A 20,553-nucleotide genomic window follows, 5' to 3' on the forward strand; every position below is an offset into this window, starting at 1 on the left:
TGCCAATGTAAGGGATTGCTGAGAGTTGATGATGACTGTAGCTCCTCAAAAGGGTATTTGTCCCCATGGAAGCACATATCCTATAAATGCAGTCGCTATTACGGCGAACAGTAGAATAATGCCGATATTTCAGGTTTCTGTAAAGGTATAAATTCTATAGATATATATCTGGGCTCCCTTTTCTTCTTCCTCTTTTCAATCCTGATCAGTTGCCTGAGCCATCAGCTCCGGCCACCCAAGAGATAAAGCGAACTGTGGAAGAGCATCTATTCCTCCCAGAGACCCTACCCTGGACATCTTCAGAGCCCCAACCGGTCATTAACATGTTCCCAAATATTCTTTTTCTGCTACTTCATTTACTTTACATCTCAATTACAGCTTCCCCCTCTGCTCCTCCCTCTCTCTTCCCCTTACCCCCACACCTCCCCCTCCTCTCTTTCTCCTCAGGAAAGGGGAGGCCTCCCATGGATATCAACCCACCTCGCCATATCAGCTCTTACATCATCTCCTATTGAGGCTAGACAAGGCAGCTCAGTTTGGGAAAGGGAATAACAGGGCAGATAACAGCTCCTGCTCTTAGGAACCCCACAGGAAGACCCAACTGCTCGACTGTTACACGTGTGCAGAGGGCCTAGGTCCATCCCATGCATGCTCTCTGCTTAGAGGTTCACTCTCTGGGCCCCTATGGGCCCAGATTAGTTGATTCTGTAGGTTTCCTTGTGTCCTTGACCTCTCTGACTCCTTCAATCCTTTCTCCCTCTCCTCCACAGGATTTCCTAAGCTCTGACTAATATTTGGCTGTGGGTCTCTGCAACTGTTTCCATCAGTTGCTGGGTGAAGCCTATCTGATGACAGATATGCTAGGCTCCTGTCTGCAAAAATAGCAGAATACTAATGGTGTCAGGGGTTGGCTCTCTTTCATGGCATGGGTCTCAAGATGGGCCAGTCACGGTTGGCCATTCCCTCAATTTCTGCTCCCTCTTTAACCTCGCACATACTGTATGCCGGACAAATTGTGGGTTGAAGGTTTTGTGGGTGGGTTGATTTTTCAGTCATTCATTTGGAAGTCTTTTCTGGTTATAGGAGAGTTCCAAAATAAGTGTTATTGTTAGTAATCTAAATTGAACACCACTGAACAATATAGCTAAGGAATGGTTGTAAAAAATATGGTGTACTCATACAATAGGAAATATTTTTTTAATTTAAACAGATTTTTTTTCTCACATAATATACCATATCTTGATTACAGTTTCCTCTTCCCTTTCTTCTCCCAGATCCTCCCCTTCCATCCAGATCTATTCCTTTTTACATCTCTCATTAGAAAACAAACAGGCTTGTAAGGTATAATATTAAAATATAAGATGAAACAAAAAACTGTCAAATATGAGTTGGACAAAACTAACAAACAGAAGGAAAAGAACCCAAAAAAAGGCACAAGAATCAGAGACCCGCTCTTCACACACTCAAGAATCCCATAAAAATCACTAAACTGGGAGCCATATTATATACTCAGAGGACCTGGTGCAGACCATTGCAGGCCCTGTGCAACTTAGTCTCCGAGTTCATATGAGCTTTCATTATGTTAATTAGAGGCCCTTGTTTTCTTGGTGTCCTCCATCCATTCTGGCTATTACACCCTTTCTTCCTCTTCAGCTGGGTTCCCTGAGCTCTGAGGGGAGGGATTTAATGGAGACATTCTTTAGGTCTGAATGTTCCCAAGGTTTCTCATTCTCTGCATAATGTCTGGCTGTGGAGTCTATATATCTGTTCCCATCTGCTATAGGAGGGAGCTTCTCTGATGATGGCTGAGCAAGGAACTGATTATGAGTATAGCTGAATGAATCATTTAGCTTTTTGTTTGGTTGGGTTTGGGGTTTTGGGTTGCTTTGTTAGAATAGTAGAATTTGAGTAATTGGTCTATAATTCTCTTTGTTGAGTCTTTATGTGGTTTGGGTATCAGGGTGAATGTGGCCTCATAATGTTCTTGGTTCAGGAATAGCTGCACACCAGACTCAGATGGATGAAAGTTTATTGAACATTGAAGAAAAACTGACCTGATTTGGGAACCAGACTATGATACTGGTTCTTTCTAAAGCAAGCTTTTTATTAAATACCATAACCAGGTAACAACCAGGTCACCAGGTGGAAAGTAAGGGGGAGGGCAGCATTACATCATTTTGATTAAATATGAGAAGAGTACAATTTATCCAGGTAGCTAGACAAAACATTTTAAGCTGATTAGGTAGGATATAGGCTTGGGGACTTTCCAGTTCCCCACCATTCCAGGAGAAAAGAACATAGCAGGCTATTGTGGTTTTGTTTAAGTAGAACATAAATCATTAACTCAAGCAGAATGTCCAAAAGTATTGAATTGTAAGTAAAAGCCTATTCAAGTTCTCAGACAAGCAGAGCCTGAGAACCTGAGCTTAGTTTTACGTTATGCTCAAAATGGCATCTATGTTAAAAGGGACAGCATGTGTTAACAGAGGAGCCACAGTTACCCTAGGATCTAAAGTAGGTCTCAACAGAGGGCTATAAAATGAACGTTCCTTCTGTTTCTATTTTGTGAAATAATATGAGGAATGTTTGGCATTAACTTTTCTTTGAAAGTTTGGTAGATTCTGTGCTAAAACTGCCTGGCTCTGTGATTTTTTGTTGTTGTTGACTGCTTCTATTTCACTAGAGGTTATAGCTCTGTTTAAATTGTTTTATCTAATCTTGATTTTACTTTGGTAAGTGGTACCTACAAGAAAATTGCCCCTCCCCCCTTTTTTAGACTTTCCATTTTTGTAGAATGCAGGTTTTCAAAGTGTGTCCTTATAATTCTCTGGATTTCTTAGGTGTGTGTTCTGTCCCCTTTTTCATTTTTATTTTGTAATTTGGATACATACTCTCTCTAACTTTTAATTTCAATAAGGTCTTGTCTACCTTATTGATTTTCTCAAAAGAACCAACTCTTTGTTTCATTGGTTCTTAGTTTTTTGTTCACATGTGCTTTTAAGTTGCGCGTGTGAGATCGCTTCAGTTTTGTTTTTTTGTTTTTGTTTTTATGTAGGTACTTAGTGCTATGAACCTGCCTCTTAGAAATTGCTTCATTGTATCCCGTAAGTTTGGGTATGTTATGAATTCATTTTCATTAAATTCTAGAAAGTCTTCAATTTCTTTATTTTTGTCTTGAGCCATTGCATTAGTCAGGGCTCTCTAGAGTCACAGAATTTATATATAATATGGAATTTATTGGAATGGCTTATAGGCTGCACTCCAGCTAACCTAACAGTGGGCAGCTGTGAATGGAAAGTCTTAAGAATCTAGTAGTTGGGGTTGGGGATTTAGCTCAGTGGTAGAGCGCTTGCAGGCCCTGGGTTCGGTCCTCAGCTCTGGAAAAAAAAAAAAAAGACAAAATAACAAAAAGAATCTAGTAGTTGCTCAGTTTCAGGTGGTCGGTATAAGTTGGAATCCTGAGGAAGTAGGATCCAGTGCATGTGCTGGCAAAGTGAGTGCAAGAGGCAAAGAACAAAGGAAGCCTTCCTTTGTCCATTAACCTTCTATAGGTCTCCGCACAATGTATGGCCCAGATTAAAAGTACGCCTCACAATCTGGATTGAAGGCATGTGTTGATCTGAATCAAAAGCTTATGCCATCCCACCTTGAAATCTGAATCAAAAGCCCGTGTCTTCCAGCCGCAAGATCCAGATCACAGGTGTGCCCTCAATTCATTGTAGTTCATTCCAGATATAGTCAAGCTGATAATTGAGAATAGCCTTCACATCCACTTTTCATTGAGTAGAGACTTGTTCAGTTTCCTTTAGTTTGTAAGTGCCCAGTTCTTGGTTTGTTTGTTGTTCCTCTGTTGTTGTTGATATCCACCTTTAATCTGTGGTGCTCTGATAGGATTCAGGGAGTTATTTCTGTTTTCTTGTATTTGTTGAGACTTACTTTGTGTTTGAATATGTGGTCACTTTTGGAGAAAGTTCATGAGGTGCTGAGAAGAAAGTATATTCTTTTGTATTTGGGTGAAGTGCTCTAAAAATATCTGCTATTGTAGGAACCAGGCCCGACTGGGCTGCCTGCCTGTCTTGCTGTTTCGTGTCCTGTTTCTAGCAGCTTCCATGTCTGTGTTTATCTTGGTTAGCTAGTCATGTTTACTGCTCTGAGAATGCGCCCCTCCCTTCCTCAAGACTTTTCCTCCTGTGTGCAATCACCTCTTGAGGGATTTCACCTGGGAGGAGGATTCCTGTTTTGCTGCCTATAAGAAGGCTCTTTGGAACTCTGAAGGGGTACAAACAAGAATAATAAACCGCTGCCACGGCTGCTGCTGCAGCTCCTGCTCTCTTAGCACAAAGGACCCACTGTGTTAGAGTGTGTGTGTGTGTGTGTGTGTGTGTGTGTGTGTGTGTGTAGAAGACCAGTGGAGCTTGACAATGAACTTTAAGCTTGAACGGTCCCTGGCTGTAGTCCCTTGTTAGCAACGTCTCATAGCAACATGTCTGTCTGAAAAAAAGTCCTGATCTGGGAGTGAAGTTTAAGAAATGGGATAGAGGGAGTGAAGTTTAAGAAATAGGATAAAGACAGAGAATGTCAGCACAATGAGAGAAGGAAAAACTGTAATCAAATTTCTCCTGTCAGGAACATCAGCCCCATTTCAGGAGGCTCTCCCTGGTTTGGGGTTGTAGTCTCAGGCCTGTGTAGTATTTATTACACAGACTCTATTGGAGGGGTCGTGACATAAGTTTTGCTGTGTATAGTAGTTTGGGCTGGTCTCTATGGTCTCTTGGAATATATAACATAGCTATCCAGAACCTCCCAGCTTTTAGAGTCTCCCTTGAGAAATCAGGTATTATTCTAAAAGGTCTACCTTTATTTATTACTTGGTATTTTTCCATTATCTTTTAATATTCTTTATTTATGTGTTTAATATTTTGTGTTAAAGGAACCTTTGCCCTCCTTTGGTCCAGTCTATTTAGTGTTCTATATGTTTCTTGTACCTTAGCATCTTCATTAGGTTAGATAAATTTTTTTTTATGATTTTGTTGAAAATATTTTCTGTGCCTATCTGGGTTTCTTCTCCTTTCTCTTATGGTATTTATTTGTAGAGTTGGTCTTTTCATAGTATCCCAGATTTCCTGGATGGATTGTGCCAGGATGAAGACAAGGATGAAGATGAGGATGATGATTGTTGTTTTTGTTGTTTAACATTTCCATTTACTGAAGTATTCATTTATTCTATTGTCTCTTCAATGACTAAGATTTTTTTTCTTCCCTCTCTTGTCTTCTGTTGTCTCTAAGGTTCCTGTTAAAGTTCCTAAATTTTTCAATTCCAGATTTACCTCAGTTTGGGTTTTCTTTTTTGGTTCTCTTTAAGCTTTCGGGTCTTGAACTGTTCCAGTCATTTTCTTCCACTGTTTGTGTTTTCATAGATTTGTTTAAGAGATGTATTCACAAACCCAGTGATGGTGGTGAATGCCTGTAATCTCAGCTCTTGGGAGGCAGAGGTGTGTGGATCTCTGTGAGTTCCAGGGCAACCAAGGTTACACAAAGAAACTCTCTTTCGGGGGAGGGGAGAGACAGAGAGGGAGAGGGGGAAGGCTATTGAGAGAGATTTATTCATTTCCTCTTTAAGGACCTCAATCATTATAAAGGTTAATGTAAAGTCATGTTTCAGCCAGGTTCCAGTACTCAGGGTGTGCTGGATTCGAGTGGAGACATAAATTGTCTTGGCTGGTTATGATTTTGTTTTTATGCTGACATTTAGGTATCTAGGCTTGAGAAGGTTGTCACTCTAGGTGCTGATATCTGGTCTTGTCTTATTGGCAGGGGGTGGGGTGGGGGGTGGTTGCTTTGTTCCTTTGTTTCTGTTGCCCTTTCTGGTTCTTAGGAGATGGGGTGGCTGTGTGTTCCCTGTAAGGGAATTCTCCTGGGATCCTGATAGTTGTGGCCATTGGAGGTTCCAGGTGAAATATGCCCCTAGGTATTCAGAGCTCATGTTTAGGAATTGGGATGAGCTAGAAGAGGGGGTTATGAGGGGATCCACAGGAGGGAGGGGAAAAGCAGGGTGTTCCACAAGTATTTGCATAATTCCTTGGCAATGGGGGCAGTGAGTGAAGGAAAGGCCACAACAGAAGATCTGTTACAGATGGGAATGAGACTGGAGAGTGGAGGAATGCCTTGAGTGGATGTAGCAGTTGTCCAAAAAGCACCCACTTAGCCAAGCAGCTGGGCAGAAGGACAGGAGTGGAAGGGGGAAGAGCTGTCTGCTGGACAGTTGAAAGTTGGAGAGAGAAGGCCACCAAGGAAGGTCAGATTGGCAAATGATTGGGATATATATAGGTTTTGAGACCATAGAATTAGAGTAGTTTAATTTAGTTTATTAGTAGATTAGTAGAAGTTTAGATTCTGCCCAGTGTAGTGCTTGCAGCTTTAAAATACACTATAATCTCTCTCTGTGCCAGTTATTTGTGTCCTAGGCCATACTGATAAGTTAATTGCAACGCTGGAGGACTGGGGCTGGAGGGGTGGAGGAAGTGGAAAATCTGCAGTTAGCCTACCTGCCTCCCTGGCTGGAATGGCCTGCTAAAGTTGGGGGCTGGGATAAAGCAATGGCTGGGAAGAGGGAAGTTAGGAGGAGGAGGTCTATGTTATCCACTGGAGATGGAATGGCTCATCTGCTGTAGAGCTACGGATAAGAGTGGGGGTTTGGCTTTGAGAAGAAAAGCAATAGGTGAGAATCTGCAACTTTCTTCCTTGCTCAGAGTAGCCTCTGGTTTCCCATTGCCTGCTGGAGTTAGGGCCTAGGATAAATCTACGTAGGGGGGAAGGAAATTAACAGGGGAAGATCTGGGTGATCACTGAAGATGGAGGCAGGGGAGTAATGGAGGATTTAGCAAGTGGGTATGGATAAGACTGGGGGATTGGATTTGGGGGGGAAGGCAGTGATAGGTGACTATCTGCAGTTAGCCTAATGCTTCGCTGGCTAAAACTTAAATCAATACAAAGCAATGGATAACCAACACATGCTCTAATATGAATTCACCTTGAAAACAAAATGAAAGAAGCCAGTTAAAAACTGTTCTGTCCAGATGAACGAGCCTGTTTATTTGAAAGCTGTTGTTTACATGAAGATGCCCAAATCAGGCAGATCTATAAAGTCTAAAGCAAATTAAGTGTTGCAGGATATTTGGTCGCATTGTGAACCTGAAGACTGTGACCTGGAAAAACCTGTTCCCTGTTGAGGTGTAGCTCAGCCCTAGCACACACCTTTAACCCAAAAGCTTTCTGTAAACAAGAGCTAAATAAAGTCAACCATAGGTCAAGAGGTGGAGTAAACAACAAATGTCAGGGAGTGAACATAAGAAAACACATGAAGGAGGGATACAGAGTTGAAAGGTATTTAAGACAACATGGAAAAGGAGAAAGGGTTTTTCCTTTTGGCTGAGTAGGAAGGTCAGCTGAGTGTTTTCTCTGCTTCTTTGAGCTAGTAGGCTTTCACCCCAGTATCTGGCTCTGCAGTGTTTATTGGTAAAATCGAACATTTGGGATTTTGTTTAAAAACAATAATTAATAGTTTCTAGAGGCTAATGAGATGGCTCAGGGAAGTCATTGCTAATAGGTATGATGTCAGTTCTCAGTGTAACAACACACTTCCATTAAAACACTGAACTCACTAATTTTATGTGATTTAAAAGAGTAACTTTATGGTAGGGGAATTATATCTTAATAAGGCTATTTTTAAAATAAGAATTCCCAAATAGCCATTATAAGACTTCTCACTCTAAACACCAATAACATGAACCTGAGGAAATATATCTTTGATATGGTCAGTGATAAAAGGGAGCTTATTCAGGTAAACTTAATTTAGTCAGAGACATCCTTTAAAACAGGCTTTAGCAAAAAGGCATGTCAAAGAGATGAAGTATCCGATGCCTACTTAAAAATGGGTAGAATCACTTGACAGGAAGTAATGATCTTTACAGCAAGTAACAGTGGTCTTTAACAATAATTAAGAATAGGGAAACTCTAGACCTACTACAACTATGAAGAGCTGAGTTCTTTTTTTTTCTTGTTTGTTTTCTGTTATTTATTTATTTATTTATATTACATCTCAATTGTTAGCCCTTCCCTTGTTTCCTCCTATTCCTCCCTCCCTCCTACTTCCCCCCTTCTCCCCTCCCCTATGTCTGTGATTGAGGAAGACCTCCTCCCCCTATATATGCTCTTATAGTATCAATCTCTTCTTGGTAACTTGCTATCCTTCCTCTGAGTGCCGCCAGGCCTTCCCATTCAGGGGACGTGGTCAGAAAAGGGGCACCAGAGTTCGTGTGAGAGTCAGATCTCACTCTCCACTCATCGGTGGAGAATATCCTGTTCGTCAGCTAGGTCTTGGTAGGGGTTCGAAGTTTACTGCTTATATTCTCCTTGGCTGGTGCCTTAGTTTGAGGAGGACCCCATGACCCAGATCCGCCTGTCATAAAGTTCCTGTAAGTTTCCAGGATCCTGCGGATCCTACTATTACCCCATTCTTCCATGCTACTCTTACCTAACGTCTCAGTAGGATGTCCTCTCCTCTGACCCACTTTCCTGGTAAGTAAAGTTTTTCAGAGGATGTATCCCTTGGACTAGTGTCTTGATATAAGTGAGTATATACCATTTGTCTCTTTTTGCTTCTGGGCGAACTCACTCATTATGATAATTTCTAGATCAATCCATTTGTCCACAAATTTTGAGAATTCCTTGTTTTTAATAGCTGAGTAGTATTCCATAGTGTAAATGTACCACAGTTTCTTAGTCCATTCTTCTACTGAGGGACACTTAGGCTGTTTCCATGTTCTGGCTATTATGTATAAAGCAGCTATGAACAAGGTTGAGCATGTGTCCCTGTTGTGTAGTAGGGCATTTTCTGGGTATATTCCAAGGAGTGGGATAGCTGGGTTTTGAGGAAGCCCTATTCCCATTTTTCTGAGAAAGCGCCAGAGAGCTTTCCAAAGTGGTTGTACTGGTCTCCTTGGAGTAGATCAGATACGGTGCATAATGGTTGACACCATCTTGGAATCCCCCCAGAGCTGAGTTCTTTAAAAACATGAATGAGCCTACAAAATGACACAATGCTCCAAATGAGAGCATAATCGCTGACCACAATAGAAAACTAATACATTCCCCAATATTTTTAAGCCAGAAAGCAAATAATAGGCTGGAGATATGGCTCAGCAGTTGAGTACTAATTGCTCTTCCAGGGGACTGGGGTTTGTAGCATCCACATAGTAGTTCACAGTGTCCTGTAACTCCAGTACTAGGACATCTGATGCCCTCTTCTGGCCTCCACTGTACACATGTAGGGCACAGACATACATGCAGGTAAAACTTCCTTATACATAAATATAATCAATAAAAAAGTTTTAAAGCAAATTATGTATATACAAAAGAAAATGTATATGAATACGTAACAACAAAAGTCTTAAATCTGGGTCAAATCCAACCCAACTATTTGTGGTTTCCAAAAGCATACACAAATCAGGCTGACTCAAAACTGTTAATATAAAATTGTTACATTAAGTGATTGCCAGAAGGATGGCACTCAAAGACAGTAGTATTCCCACAATATTTTTATATTTATTATGTTAATCAGTAAGAAGAAAAGACATAACAAGTAGAGCCAAGAGGAGTCTTATACAAGTTTATGAAGTTTTTCTTCCAGTGAGTATTCACAGAGTACATTCCTTCCTTAACCAGTGACTTGATGCAGTATGTATGTAGTGTTTCTATACAAGGAAGGCTGTATAAAACTCGAAATCCTTATCTGGAGATGTAGTTCAGTGACAAAATACTAGTTTAGCAAACAGAAAATCCTATGTACAATCCCAAGTGCGCTTACTTGTAGGACCAGATTTCAGAGATTTAATGAGATCTAGTCACATAGGCAAAGCAATTGATCACGGCTATCAAGATTTCAGACTCTCAAAAGCATGTTATGAGCTCATTTCCACATATAAGCCCAGTAGCTTTATTGATGTGAAGAAAAGAAGAGAGAAAACCAAGAGAGAGACCCACAGGCTGGTCATCCAATGGTATTATCAACCTCATTTTGAGCTTTGTTAACTAATTTTCTATGTTGTCCACTCACCTTTGCCTCTGTACTGACTATTCCTATCCTCTAACATCTCCCTTTGGCCCTGGCTTCAAACTTATCCCTGCCTAACTCTTCAGTTTATATAATAAACTCTTAAGGGTTTCTTTGTTTTTGTTTTTGTTTTTTCATTTTTGGGCAGGGGGGGCAGGGGAGTTAGGTTTGGTTAGTTTAAGGTTTTGGTTTTTCGAGACAGGGTGTCTCTGTGTAGCCTTGGCTGTCCTGGACTTGCTTTGTAGACCAGGCTGGCCTTGAACTCACAGAGATCCACCTGCCTCTGCCTCCTCAAGTGCTAGGATTAAAGCCCGCACCACCACAACCAGCTTACCATGTGGCTTTTATTACTATTGCTTTGTAGTACAACTTGAAATTAGGGATGTTGATACCTCCAGAAGTTCTTTTATTGTACTGAACTGTTTTCACTATTCTGGGTTTTTTATTTTTCCATACGTAGTTGAAAATTGCTCTTTCAAAGTCTGTAAAGAGTATGTTGGAATTTGGGAGGGAATTACATTGAATCTGTACATTGCTTTTGGTAAGATGGCCATTTTTAATGTTAATCCTACCAGTTTTTGACTTGGGAGATCTTTCCATCTTTTGATATCTTCTTCAGTTTCTTTTTTCAGAGACTTGAAATACTTGTCATACAGGTCTTTCACTTGCTTGGTTAGAGTTATACCAAGATATTTATATTCTTTGTGGCTATTGTGGAGGCTATTGTATTGATTGTCTAATTTCTTTCTCAGCCTATTTATTTGTATAAAGGATGACTACTGGGTTGTTGTTGTTTTTTGTTTTTGTTTTTTGGTTTTTTGTTTTGTTTTGGTGTTGGGTTGTTGTTGTTGTTGTTGTTTGGGTTTCTTTTTAATCCAGCCATTTTGCTGAAGGTGTTTATCATCTGTAGGAGTTCTCTAGTAGAATTTGGGGGGTCACATATGTATACTAATCATATCATCTGCAAATAGAGATACTTTGACTTCTTCCTTTTCAATTTGTGTCTCCTTGATTTTCTTTAGTTGTCTTAATGTATTTAGTAGTTCAAGTGCTATGTTGAATAGATATGGAGAGAGTGGACAGCCTTGTCTTGTGTCTGATTTTAGTGGCATTGCTTTAAGTTTCTCTTCATTTAATTTTATGTTGCCTATCGGCTTGCTGTATATTTCCTTTATTATGCTTAGATATGTGACATGTATCCCTGATCTCCCTAATACTTTTATCATGAAGGGGTGTTGGATTTTGTCAAGGCTTTTTCATCATCTAATGAGAGGATTATGTGGGGTTTTTGTGGTTTTTTTTTCTTTCTTTCAGTTTGTTTATATTGTAGGTTACATTGATGAATTTTCTTAAGTTGAACCATCCCTACATCCTGGGATGAAGCTTACCTGAACATGGTAAATGATGTTTTTGATGTGTTAGTGTACAAGTATTTTTGGAGTGTTTTTGCATGAATGTTCATGTTGGATATTGGTCTGAAATTTTCTTTCTTGGTTGAATCTTTGTGTGGTTTAGGTATCAGCCTGACTGGAGCTTCGTGGAATACTTTGAGAAGTATTGGCATTAGCTCTTCTTTGAAAGAGGTAGAATTCTGTGCTAAAATCACCTGGCTCTGGGCTTTATTGGTTGTGAGACTTTTAATGACTGCTTCTATTTCTTTAGGACTTTTAGGACTATTTAGATTGCTAATCTGATCTTGATTTAACATTGGTAAGTAGTATCTATTTTTAAAAAATCATCTATTTCATGTAGATTTTCCAATTTGTGGAGTATAGGCTTTTGAAGTAAGACCTAATGATTCTTTGGATTTCTGCAGTGTCTGTTGTTATATCTCCCTTTTTATTTCTGATTGTCTTAATTTAGGTATTATCTCTCTGCCTTTCCCTTAGTTGGGCTAAGGGTTTGTTTATCTTACTGATTTTCTCAAAGAACCAGATCTTGGTTTCATTGATTCTTTGTATTGTTCTCTTTGTTTATGTTACTCACTTCAGCCCTGAGTTTATTTCCTGCCCTGTACTCTTCAGTGTGTTTGGTTCTTTTTGTTTTAGAGCTTTCAGATGTGTTGTCAAGTTCCTAGTATGAGATTTCTACAATTTCTTTATGAAGGCAATTAGTGCTATGAGCTGTCCTCTTGTCCCTTGACTTTGGGTATGTTGTACCATTGTTTTCATTGAATTCTAGAAAATCTTTAAATTATTTATTTCTTCCTTGACCCAGTGGCATTGAGTAGAGAGTTGTTCACTTTCTATGAGTTGTAGACTTTCTGTTGGTTCCTGTTGTTTTTGAGTTCCAGCTTTAATCCGTGGTGGTCTGGTAGGATACAAAGTGTTATTTCAATTATCTTGTAACTGTTGAGGCTTGCTTTGTCACCAACTAAATGATCAGTTTTGGAGAAGGTTCTGTATAGTGCTGAGAAGGTATTTTTGTTGTTGCTGTTGTTGTTGTTGTTGTTTGGGAGAAATGTTCTATAGATATCTGGAAGGTCCATTTCATGTATAATGTTGGCTAGCTTCATTATTTCTCTGTTTAATTTCGGTTTCATTGCGAGATTGGGGTGTTAAAGTCTCCCACTATTAATGTGTGGGGTTCAATGTGTGATTTTAGCTTTAGTAGTGTTTCTTTTATGAATGTAGGTACCCTTGTATTTGGGGCATAGATGTTCAGAATTGAGACATCATCTTGGTGGATTTATCTATTCATGAGTATGAAGTCCCCCTCTTTATATCTTTTATGTTTGCTTAAAAGTCTATCTTATTAGATATTAGAATAGCTACTCCAGCTTGTTTCTTGGGTTCATTTGCTTCGAAGACACTTTTTTTTCATCCCTTTACTCTGAGGTAATGTCTGTCTTTGTTGCTGAGGTGTGTTTCTTGTATGCAGCAGAATGACGGATCCTGTTTTTCGCATCCACTCTGTTAGCCTGTGCCTTTTTATTGGAGAATTGAGTCCATTGATATTCTTTCTTTGTTCTATTCATTTAGTGTTTTGATTATTGTGACAGGGGGATTTTCTTTTATGATCCAATCTATTTGGTGTTCTGTAGGTTGCTTGTGCATTTATAACCATCTCTTTAGGTTAGGTAATTTTTCTTCAGTGATTTTGTTGAAGATATTTTCTGAGCCTTCATCTATTTGTCTATTCCTATTTTAGGTTTGGTCTTTTCATGATGTCCCAAATTTCTTGGACATTTTGTGTTAGAAACTTTTTAGCATTTTCTTTGATGTGTGCTATGTTGCTTCTATTTCCAGAAGACTAGATTGGGCTTATTGTGTGGTGGCTCCAGATCCAAAGAAAGGAAAATAGGAACTTCCTGTTGTCTTAAAAGTTTAAGTCTTAAACTGGCATAGTGTGTTTATTGTTTTTATTAGTTGAGTCAGTTACAAAACAACTCCAAATTCAAGAGAGTGGAAATAGACTACCTTGCAGTGGAGTAGTGGTCTGAGCTTGAGAAGAAGGAAGGAATTGATACCACCCAACTTTAGAGTGAGCCACTACAGGGAGTTTAAACAGTGGATAATTGTGTGTTCTTTTGTAACTGTAGACACCAGACGATCCCATTTATTTGAATAATCAAAAGGCATCACAAATGAACTATCACAGAAGGAATAGACAGCATCTACATCTCAATTTCCAGGGATGTAGAAAAAAAGTACCCAACATTAGCACCATGCTTTCAGTGTCTTACTACATTCAAAAAAGAAAAAAAAAGAAAAAAGAAAAAAACATTTAATTCTATAGTAATATTTAGCTTTCTAAAAACATTTTCATTTTTGCTTCTTCTGCCAAAAAAAAAAGTAGTAGTATTTTGTCTTACTGAAGTTAGAGGAAAGTGAAGACTTATCACCGTTCATTTATCTATTGACTACATAAAGACTAGAATTGGTAGAGTGCTGAATTCTGAGTTTCTACATTGATCTGTTGCTGCACTCCAAGAATTAATTTTTCTGAAACTCAAAAACTTGGAGAAATTTTTAAGGTTCATAGAAAGGCATAATAATAGCATCAGTCATTCATATAAACTTTTACTAAAAGAATGGCATATTCCTAGAGATTTTTAAACTCCTTTCAGGGTCTGAAGAGATAGTTAGGCAGATTTAACTGTTGTAGTGCAAGCATGAACCCAGAATTCTGGTCCTTAGAATCTATATAAATGTTGGATGGGCATGGCAGCCCACCTGTAATCCAGCGCTTGAAAGGTGGAGATGGGATGCTTGGCACAAGTCGGCTAGCTAGACCAGCATTTGTCAGTGAGTGCTGGGTCCAACTGAGAGACTTTGCTTCAGTGAAAAAGGTGATCAAGGACGTCTCCTAAAATCAACCTTGAGCCTACAAGACATTCACATGCAATACCATACGTACATGTATGTGCAAGTCAAACATTCATTAAATTTTTGTTGGTATTATGCTTGGGCTGCATATTTTTAAAATCCAGTATACAGCTCAAAATGTCATATCATTAAGTATATACATTTAGTATTTACTTTATGTGGCATGGAATAGAGATCACTGCTAGCCAGAGTCATCTAAAGTGGGTTGTGTGGGTGGAGGTAGACCTTGGCATGTATGTAAAAAAACAGAAGCATGGATACACTTAAATGTGTATCAGAAATTGAATACGAATACAAATTTAGTTTAGGGGGATTAAAGACATAGAGGCAATGAGATAACTGATACTGGAGCAAAGGATTTGGATGGTGAAAGAGGATAAAATAAAACAGAAGTATGTTAAAGCCGCTATTTTTCCAACCAAAAGTACTAGACAGGGGTGGCTTGGAAACAAAGCTGAGTATGAGGCAGATTAGTAGTATGCAGAGGACAGAGCAGAACAAGAAGAGGGTTTGTGGGTGTGACTTTATCGTGGCTTGCAGTAACCATGGGATAGAGAGTGGTAACAATAAGAATAATACATACAGTAGTGTCACAAAAAGTAGATAGACTTTGCATTAGTTTACTAGGGCTTCCATTAAAAGGTACCACAGACTGAGTGGCTTAGAATGATTTACTCTCTCAGAATTTTAGAAGCTTACAGTCTGAAATAAAAGTTGTTAACAGGGCACTATAAAACCTGTAAGGGATGAATCATTTCTTTTTATCTTTCCTGTAGTTGACTGGCAGTGTGTTGTTGTTGTTGTTTTGTTGTTTTGTTGTTTTATAGATGAGAATTCACATCCTCTGCATAGCAAGCTTTAGCCTCTATACCATCTTCCTAATCTCAGATTTGTATTTGTTTATTTGGGCATTGTTTTGTTATGCAGCCTAGGCTTGCCTGGAACTCACTAACAATGTAGTCTGGCTGGCTTCTGGTAGATCCAGTTCCCTCACTCTGGCAGTACTTCCAACAGAAGCTGGCACCACCACACCTACCTTAGCCTACCTTTTAAATCCTAAACTCCATAAAGTAGAATATGTTCAGGAGGTGAATTTTATTTAATAGAAGAAAGTTTAAAATCAAGTCTTTTGTTGGTGGTGTTTTTTGGGTTTTTTTTCTGGATTTTTTTTTTTTCAAGACAGAGTCTATGTATTACTAGCTATCCTGGAACATGCTATGTAGACCATATTGGCCTCAATCTCAAAGATACCTACTTGCCTGCCTGCCTGCCTGCCTCTGATTCCTGAATGCTGGCTTAAAGTTATGCATCACCACTCTTGAATAATTCTTATTTCTTATGGAACGTTAAAAGAGATACTATTTTTTTATTCTTTTTAACTGTAAGTACATATGTTTGCCAAGAAGTCCAGTGTGAAATTAGTGAAAGTTTAGAATCTCTGTGCTCTGTCCAATGTGCATTGTTCAATGATAAATGTAGAGGGTTAAAGAGGTTCTGGTGGTGATCTTCCTTCGGGTGATGCTGTGCCCTACCAGGTTATGGTACTGGGCCTTTGAGGCCTCAGCCAGGACTGTTTTGCTCACAGGGGATGTAAACGCTCATCAAAGGAATTGTATAGCCATAGAGCAATCATCAACACTTAACCAACCTAACGGACAAAATGTGTGATCAGGCCAATTACAACTTTGTACTCCTTTTTTTCTTCTTCTAGAATCTTCCCCAGGTGTGACAGAGGTGAGCATAATAGAAAAGCTGCCTGCTGAACGTCATATGATTTCTTCGTGGGAACAGGTAAGCATTTTTATGTGGAATCTTCATCTTCCAACAAATAAAGGTCAATTTTAATGCCCTGGGAAGGAAGCAGTGGGTATTATATACTGTGATATGCACACACACATATATACTGTATACGTACTATATATACATACATATGTACATATGTTAGAAATCATAACGCTAGACAGAAAACTGGTAAGTGTTGCAGGAAACCAGTACCAGATCTGTGACTGACACTTCCTAGTTTTCCTCTGATTCTATGAGGCCATAGTCTCATTGATACCTAAACCTCACAAAGACTCAACAAAGAAAGAGAATTTCAGACCAATTTCTCTGATGAACATCGATGCAAAAATTCTAAATAAAATACTTGCGAAACGAATACAAGAGCACATTAAAGATATCATTCATCATGACCAAGTAGGCTTCATGCCGGGCATGCAGGGATGGTTTAATATACGGAAATCCATCAACGTAATCCACCACATAAACAAACTGAAAATAAAAAACCACATGATCATCTCTTTGGATGCAGAAAAAGCATTTGATAAAATCCAACACCCATTCATGTTTAAAGTTTTAGAGAGATCGGGAATACAAGGCACTTTCCTCAACATAATAAAGGCTATATATAGGAAGCCAATAGCCAAAATCAAAGTAAATGGTGAGATACTCAAGGAAATTCCTCTAAAATCAGGAACAAGGCAAGGCTGCCCACTCTCTCCATATCTTTTCAATATAGTACTCGAAGTTCTAGCCAGAGCAATAAGACAACATAAGGAGATCAAGGGTATTCAAATGGGAAAGGAAGAAGTCAAATTATCCCTATTTGCAGATGATATGATAGTCTACATAAGTGACCCTCAAAATTCCACCAGAGAACTCCTACAGCTGATAAACACCTTCAGCAAATTGGCTGGATACAAAATTAACTCAGACTCAATGCTTTTCATTAGCTGGACTTTCCTTGGTTCAGATGTAATGAAAGAATCTGCCTCTTAATTTTCACAGCATCCCAGTGTCAGGAAGTTACATTATTATTAAGCATCTTGGTAACATTGCATGATTAGAGTCCCTGTGAGTTCTTGATTGGTTAGACTCTCCCGTGCAGTGTTTTGATGTTCAAACTACAGCTCAAAGTTTGGCAAATATCCCGTTTCTTTTCAGCTTTTGTTGTTGTTGATCTGGAGTTACTATGTATTCAAATGTTAACTGAATCTTTACTGTCTTACAAGCACATTCTCACATATACCAAGTGATGCTGTGTAACTTTGCATCCCAAATTATCCAATTGGTCAATACAAGTTGCCTGCCCCTGGGTTGGACAGAAGAGCAGTAGGCAGAGCAAAGGATGTGTGGGCTTTGAGGGTGGCAGAAGGGTCACCAGAGAAAGAAGACCACCATAGGTTAGTGTGAGCAAGAAGCATGTGGCCAGGAGGACCTTGCTCTGAGGATTGGCATGATGGAGAGAAACAGCCCGCATAGAGCGTGCACAAGTATTTATGGGAATTTTGGATGGGAAATAGCCAAGATAGGAATGATTGGAGCAAATAACTGGGGATTTTGGCTGGAAGATAACAAGGTAGCCTACAAGGTTTATATCTGCCCGGCCCTAGCACTTTAACATTATTAAAAATCTAACAAGTGTCTGTATGCTTTTATTTCTATAATAGCTGGTTAAGGAATAATAACCACTGCATTAATAATCATATGAGCCAATATTAAATATTAATCATAAAACAAGCTTTCATTAAAATATGACCATGGATTTTAAGTTTTCTTGCAGATTTGCCCTTTATATACTCCTGCTCTAGGTTTATTGTAAGGATTTTACGATAAATCCCCAATTCCCCAAACTCTCATTCTTCTGGTTAATGCTTCATTTCCTCTCTCTTCAGTACATTGACAGCTTCCCTATAGGGTCCTGTTCATCTCTTTAAAATCTAAATAAAACAAAGCAAAACCTTCAGTATGTTTCTCCTTCTGTTTAGTCATTTGTTCCTTTGCAGGCAAAGCATATAATATATATGTCAGGGTTCAGGAAGCATTTTCTGCTAAGGGAACAAACAATAGTTCAAGTTCTGTGGCATCTCAGTCTGTCACAGAAACTCACTTCTTCTGCTGTGGGAACATTGAAAACAGCCATCCATCATCAGTACTGAAGTGAAAGTGCATGACTGTCTAAATATTTTTTTATGTAAAAAGAATTGGCAGTTGGGTGTGGTGGAGCACACCTTTAATACCAGCACTTGGGAGGCAGAGTCAGGGAGATCTCTGAGTTTAAGGCCAGCCTGGTCTACAAAGGGAGTTCTGGAACAGCCAGAGCTACACAAAATCCTGTCTTGAAAGAAAAGGAAAAGGAAGGAAAGAAAGAAGGAAGAAAAAGTGACATAACAGGTGTAGAGGACTGTAGTTTATTAAAGCCCTGGTCTAAATGATTGCCCTTCTTTTCCCTTCCTGGTTATTCTCTACCTATCTACAACCTCTCTCCCTGCACTGCCATTCCTTGGCACTGCCCTGTTACATTATTTCCTTGTCTGTTTTTAGTATCGAGTAGTGCTCGCCTTGTAAATGAATTTGGAAGGGTTGCCTCTTCCTAGTGCATTAGAATAGTTTGAGAAGAAATGATACCAGTTTTTCCTTAAGTATTTAGGAAGGTCAGCAATAAAGTCATCCATTCCTGGGTTTTGTTAGAAGACTTTATTACTCCACCATTCTTACTTGTTATTTGTTCTCTTCAGGCTTTCTGTGTCCTCCTAGTTCTAATTATTTTGGTTGGTTATAAACTTCCTCCAGAAAGTCTGGTTTATTCTTGCTTTTCTAGTTTCTTGTTGTATTTTTAGGGTATATTTGAAGTCTTTTCATGTTTGTGTAAGCACAGACTGGTAAAACTCTTAATACTACTTTTGCTATATTTTGTAGGTTTTGTTATTAATATATTTAAATTTTTACTTAGTTTTGTTTTAAGAAATGTTTTTAAAGGGCCTGGAGAAATGGCTCAGCGATTAAGAGCACTCACTTGCTCTTTGGAAGGTCCTGAGTTCAGTTCTCAGTTCTCCCAACCCACATGGCAGCTCACAACTGTCTGATGCTGTCTTCAGGTGTGCAGATGTTCATGCAGACAAAAGTACCCATACGTAAAATACATAAATAAATCTTTTAAAATATCTGTCATTATAAAAATGTTTACATGTCTCTGATTTCTTCGTTGACTCACTGTTCATTGAAAAGAATATTATTTAACTAATACAGTTGTATTTTCTTAAGGTCCTATTACTGATTTTCCACTTTTATTCTACTGTGGTCAGACTTTTCTTTGAATTTCATGAGACTTGTTTTATAGCTTGTCATTTTCTTATAGAATGTTTCAGGTGCTAGTACGAAGAGTGGTTTTCTGCAGCTTCTGGTTGAAATGAACTGTAAATGTATGTTATAGCCATAAGGTCTGAAGTATAGTTTAACTCCTTTTTGTTTAGTTGTATCCATGTTTTGTCCACCAATAAAAGTATGCTTTATTAATTTAGGTACATCTATAGTCCAATAAAAATGGATCATGTTTCTGTTCTTAAAATTATTTTATGATTTTGACAGTTTGTTTATATCATATTATTCATTTTTCTTTTCTTGTTGGAATCCATTAGGGCAGTGGTTCTCAACTTATGGGGCATGACCCGTTCAACAAACCTCTATCTCAAAAAATATGTACATTACAATTCATAACAGTAGCAAAATAGCTGGTTGAGGTGGTGCACACTTTTAATCCCAGCACTCAGGGGTCAGAAGCAGGTGGATCACTGTGAGTTCAAGGACAACCTGGTCTACAAAGTGAATCCAGGACAGCCAAGGCTACACAGAGAGACCCTGTCTCAAAAAAACAAAAACAAACAAAAAAAAGTAACAAAATTACAGTTCTCAAATAGCAATGAAATTAATTTTATGGTTGGGGGGTCACTACAACATAAGGAACTGTATGAAAGGTTTGCAGCATTAGGAAGGTTGAGAACCACTGTGTTAGGGACTTTGAACTTCCTGGACTGGAATATCAGTAGCTATACCAAGATTTGGCATTTTCCCCAATTGCCAATTATTTTCAGTAATTATTTCTTTATATGCATTTTCTATGCTCTACCTTCTTCTGAATACCCATAATGCAATAGTTTGCATTCTTGGTAGTGACCTTTAAATTTTAAAGGCTTTTTCATATTTTAATTATGCCTAGGATATTTCAAAGATCTGTATTCAAGCTTAGAAATCTTCCTTCTGCTTGATCTGGTGAGGTTCTTCCTGTATTATTTAGCTCTTTGGCTTAAGAACTCCTGTGTGCTGCTTCCTTATAAT

The 20,553-nt window shown here is 38.8% G+C and overlaps 1 protein-coding gene across 1 annotated transcript in view; it reads left to right on the top strand.

Moving 5' to 3' along the window:
• Positions 1-20,553, top strand: part of TPGS2 (tubulin polyglutamylase complex subunit 2) — a 47,183-nt gene that overhangs the window by 6,272 nt on the left and 20,358 nt on the right. Inside the window, exon 2 of the mRNA XM_084780618.1 lies at positions 16,151-16,230. Within this exon, the coding sequence (XP_084636744.1) occupies positions 16,151-16,230 (80 nt within the window). The remainder of the gene's footprint in view (positions 1-16,150; positions 16,231-20,553) is intronic.

Source organism: Acomys minous (genome assembly GCF_964271855.1).
Source record: "Acomys minous genome assembly, chromosome: 4".
NCBI lineage: Eukaryota > Metazoa > Chordata > Mammalia > Rodentia > Muridae > Acomys > Acomys minous.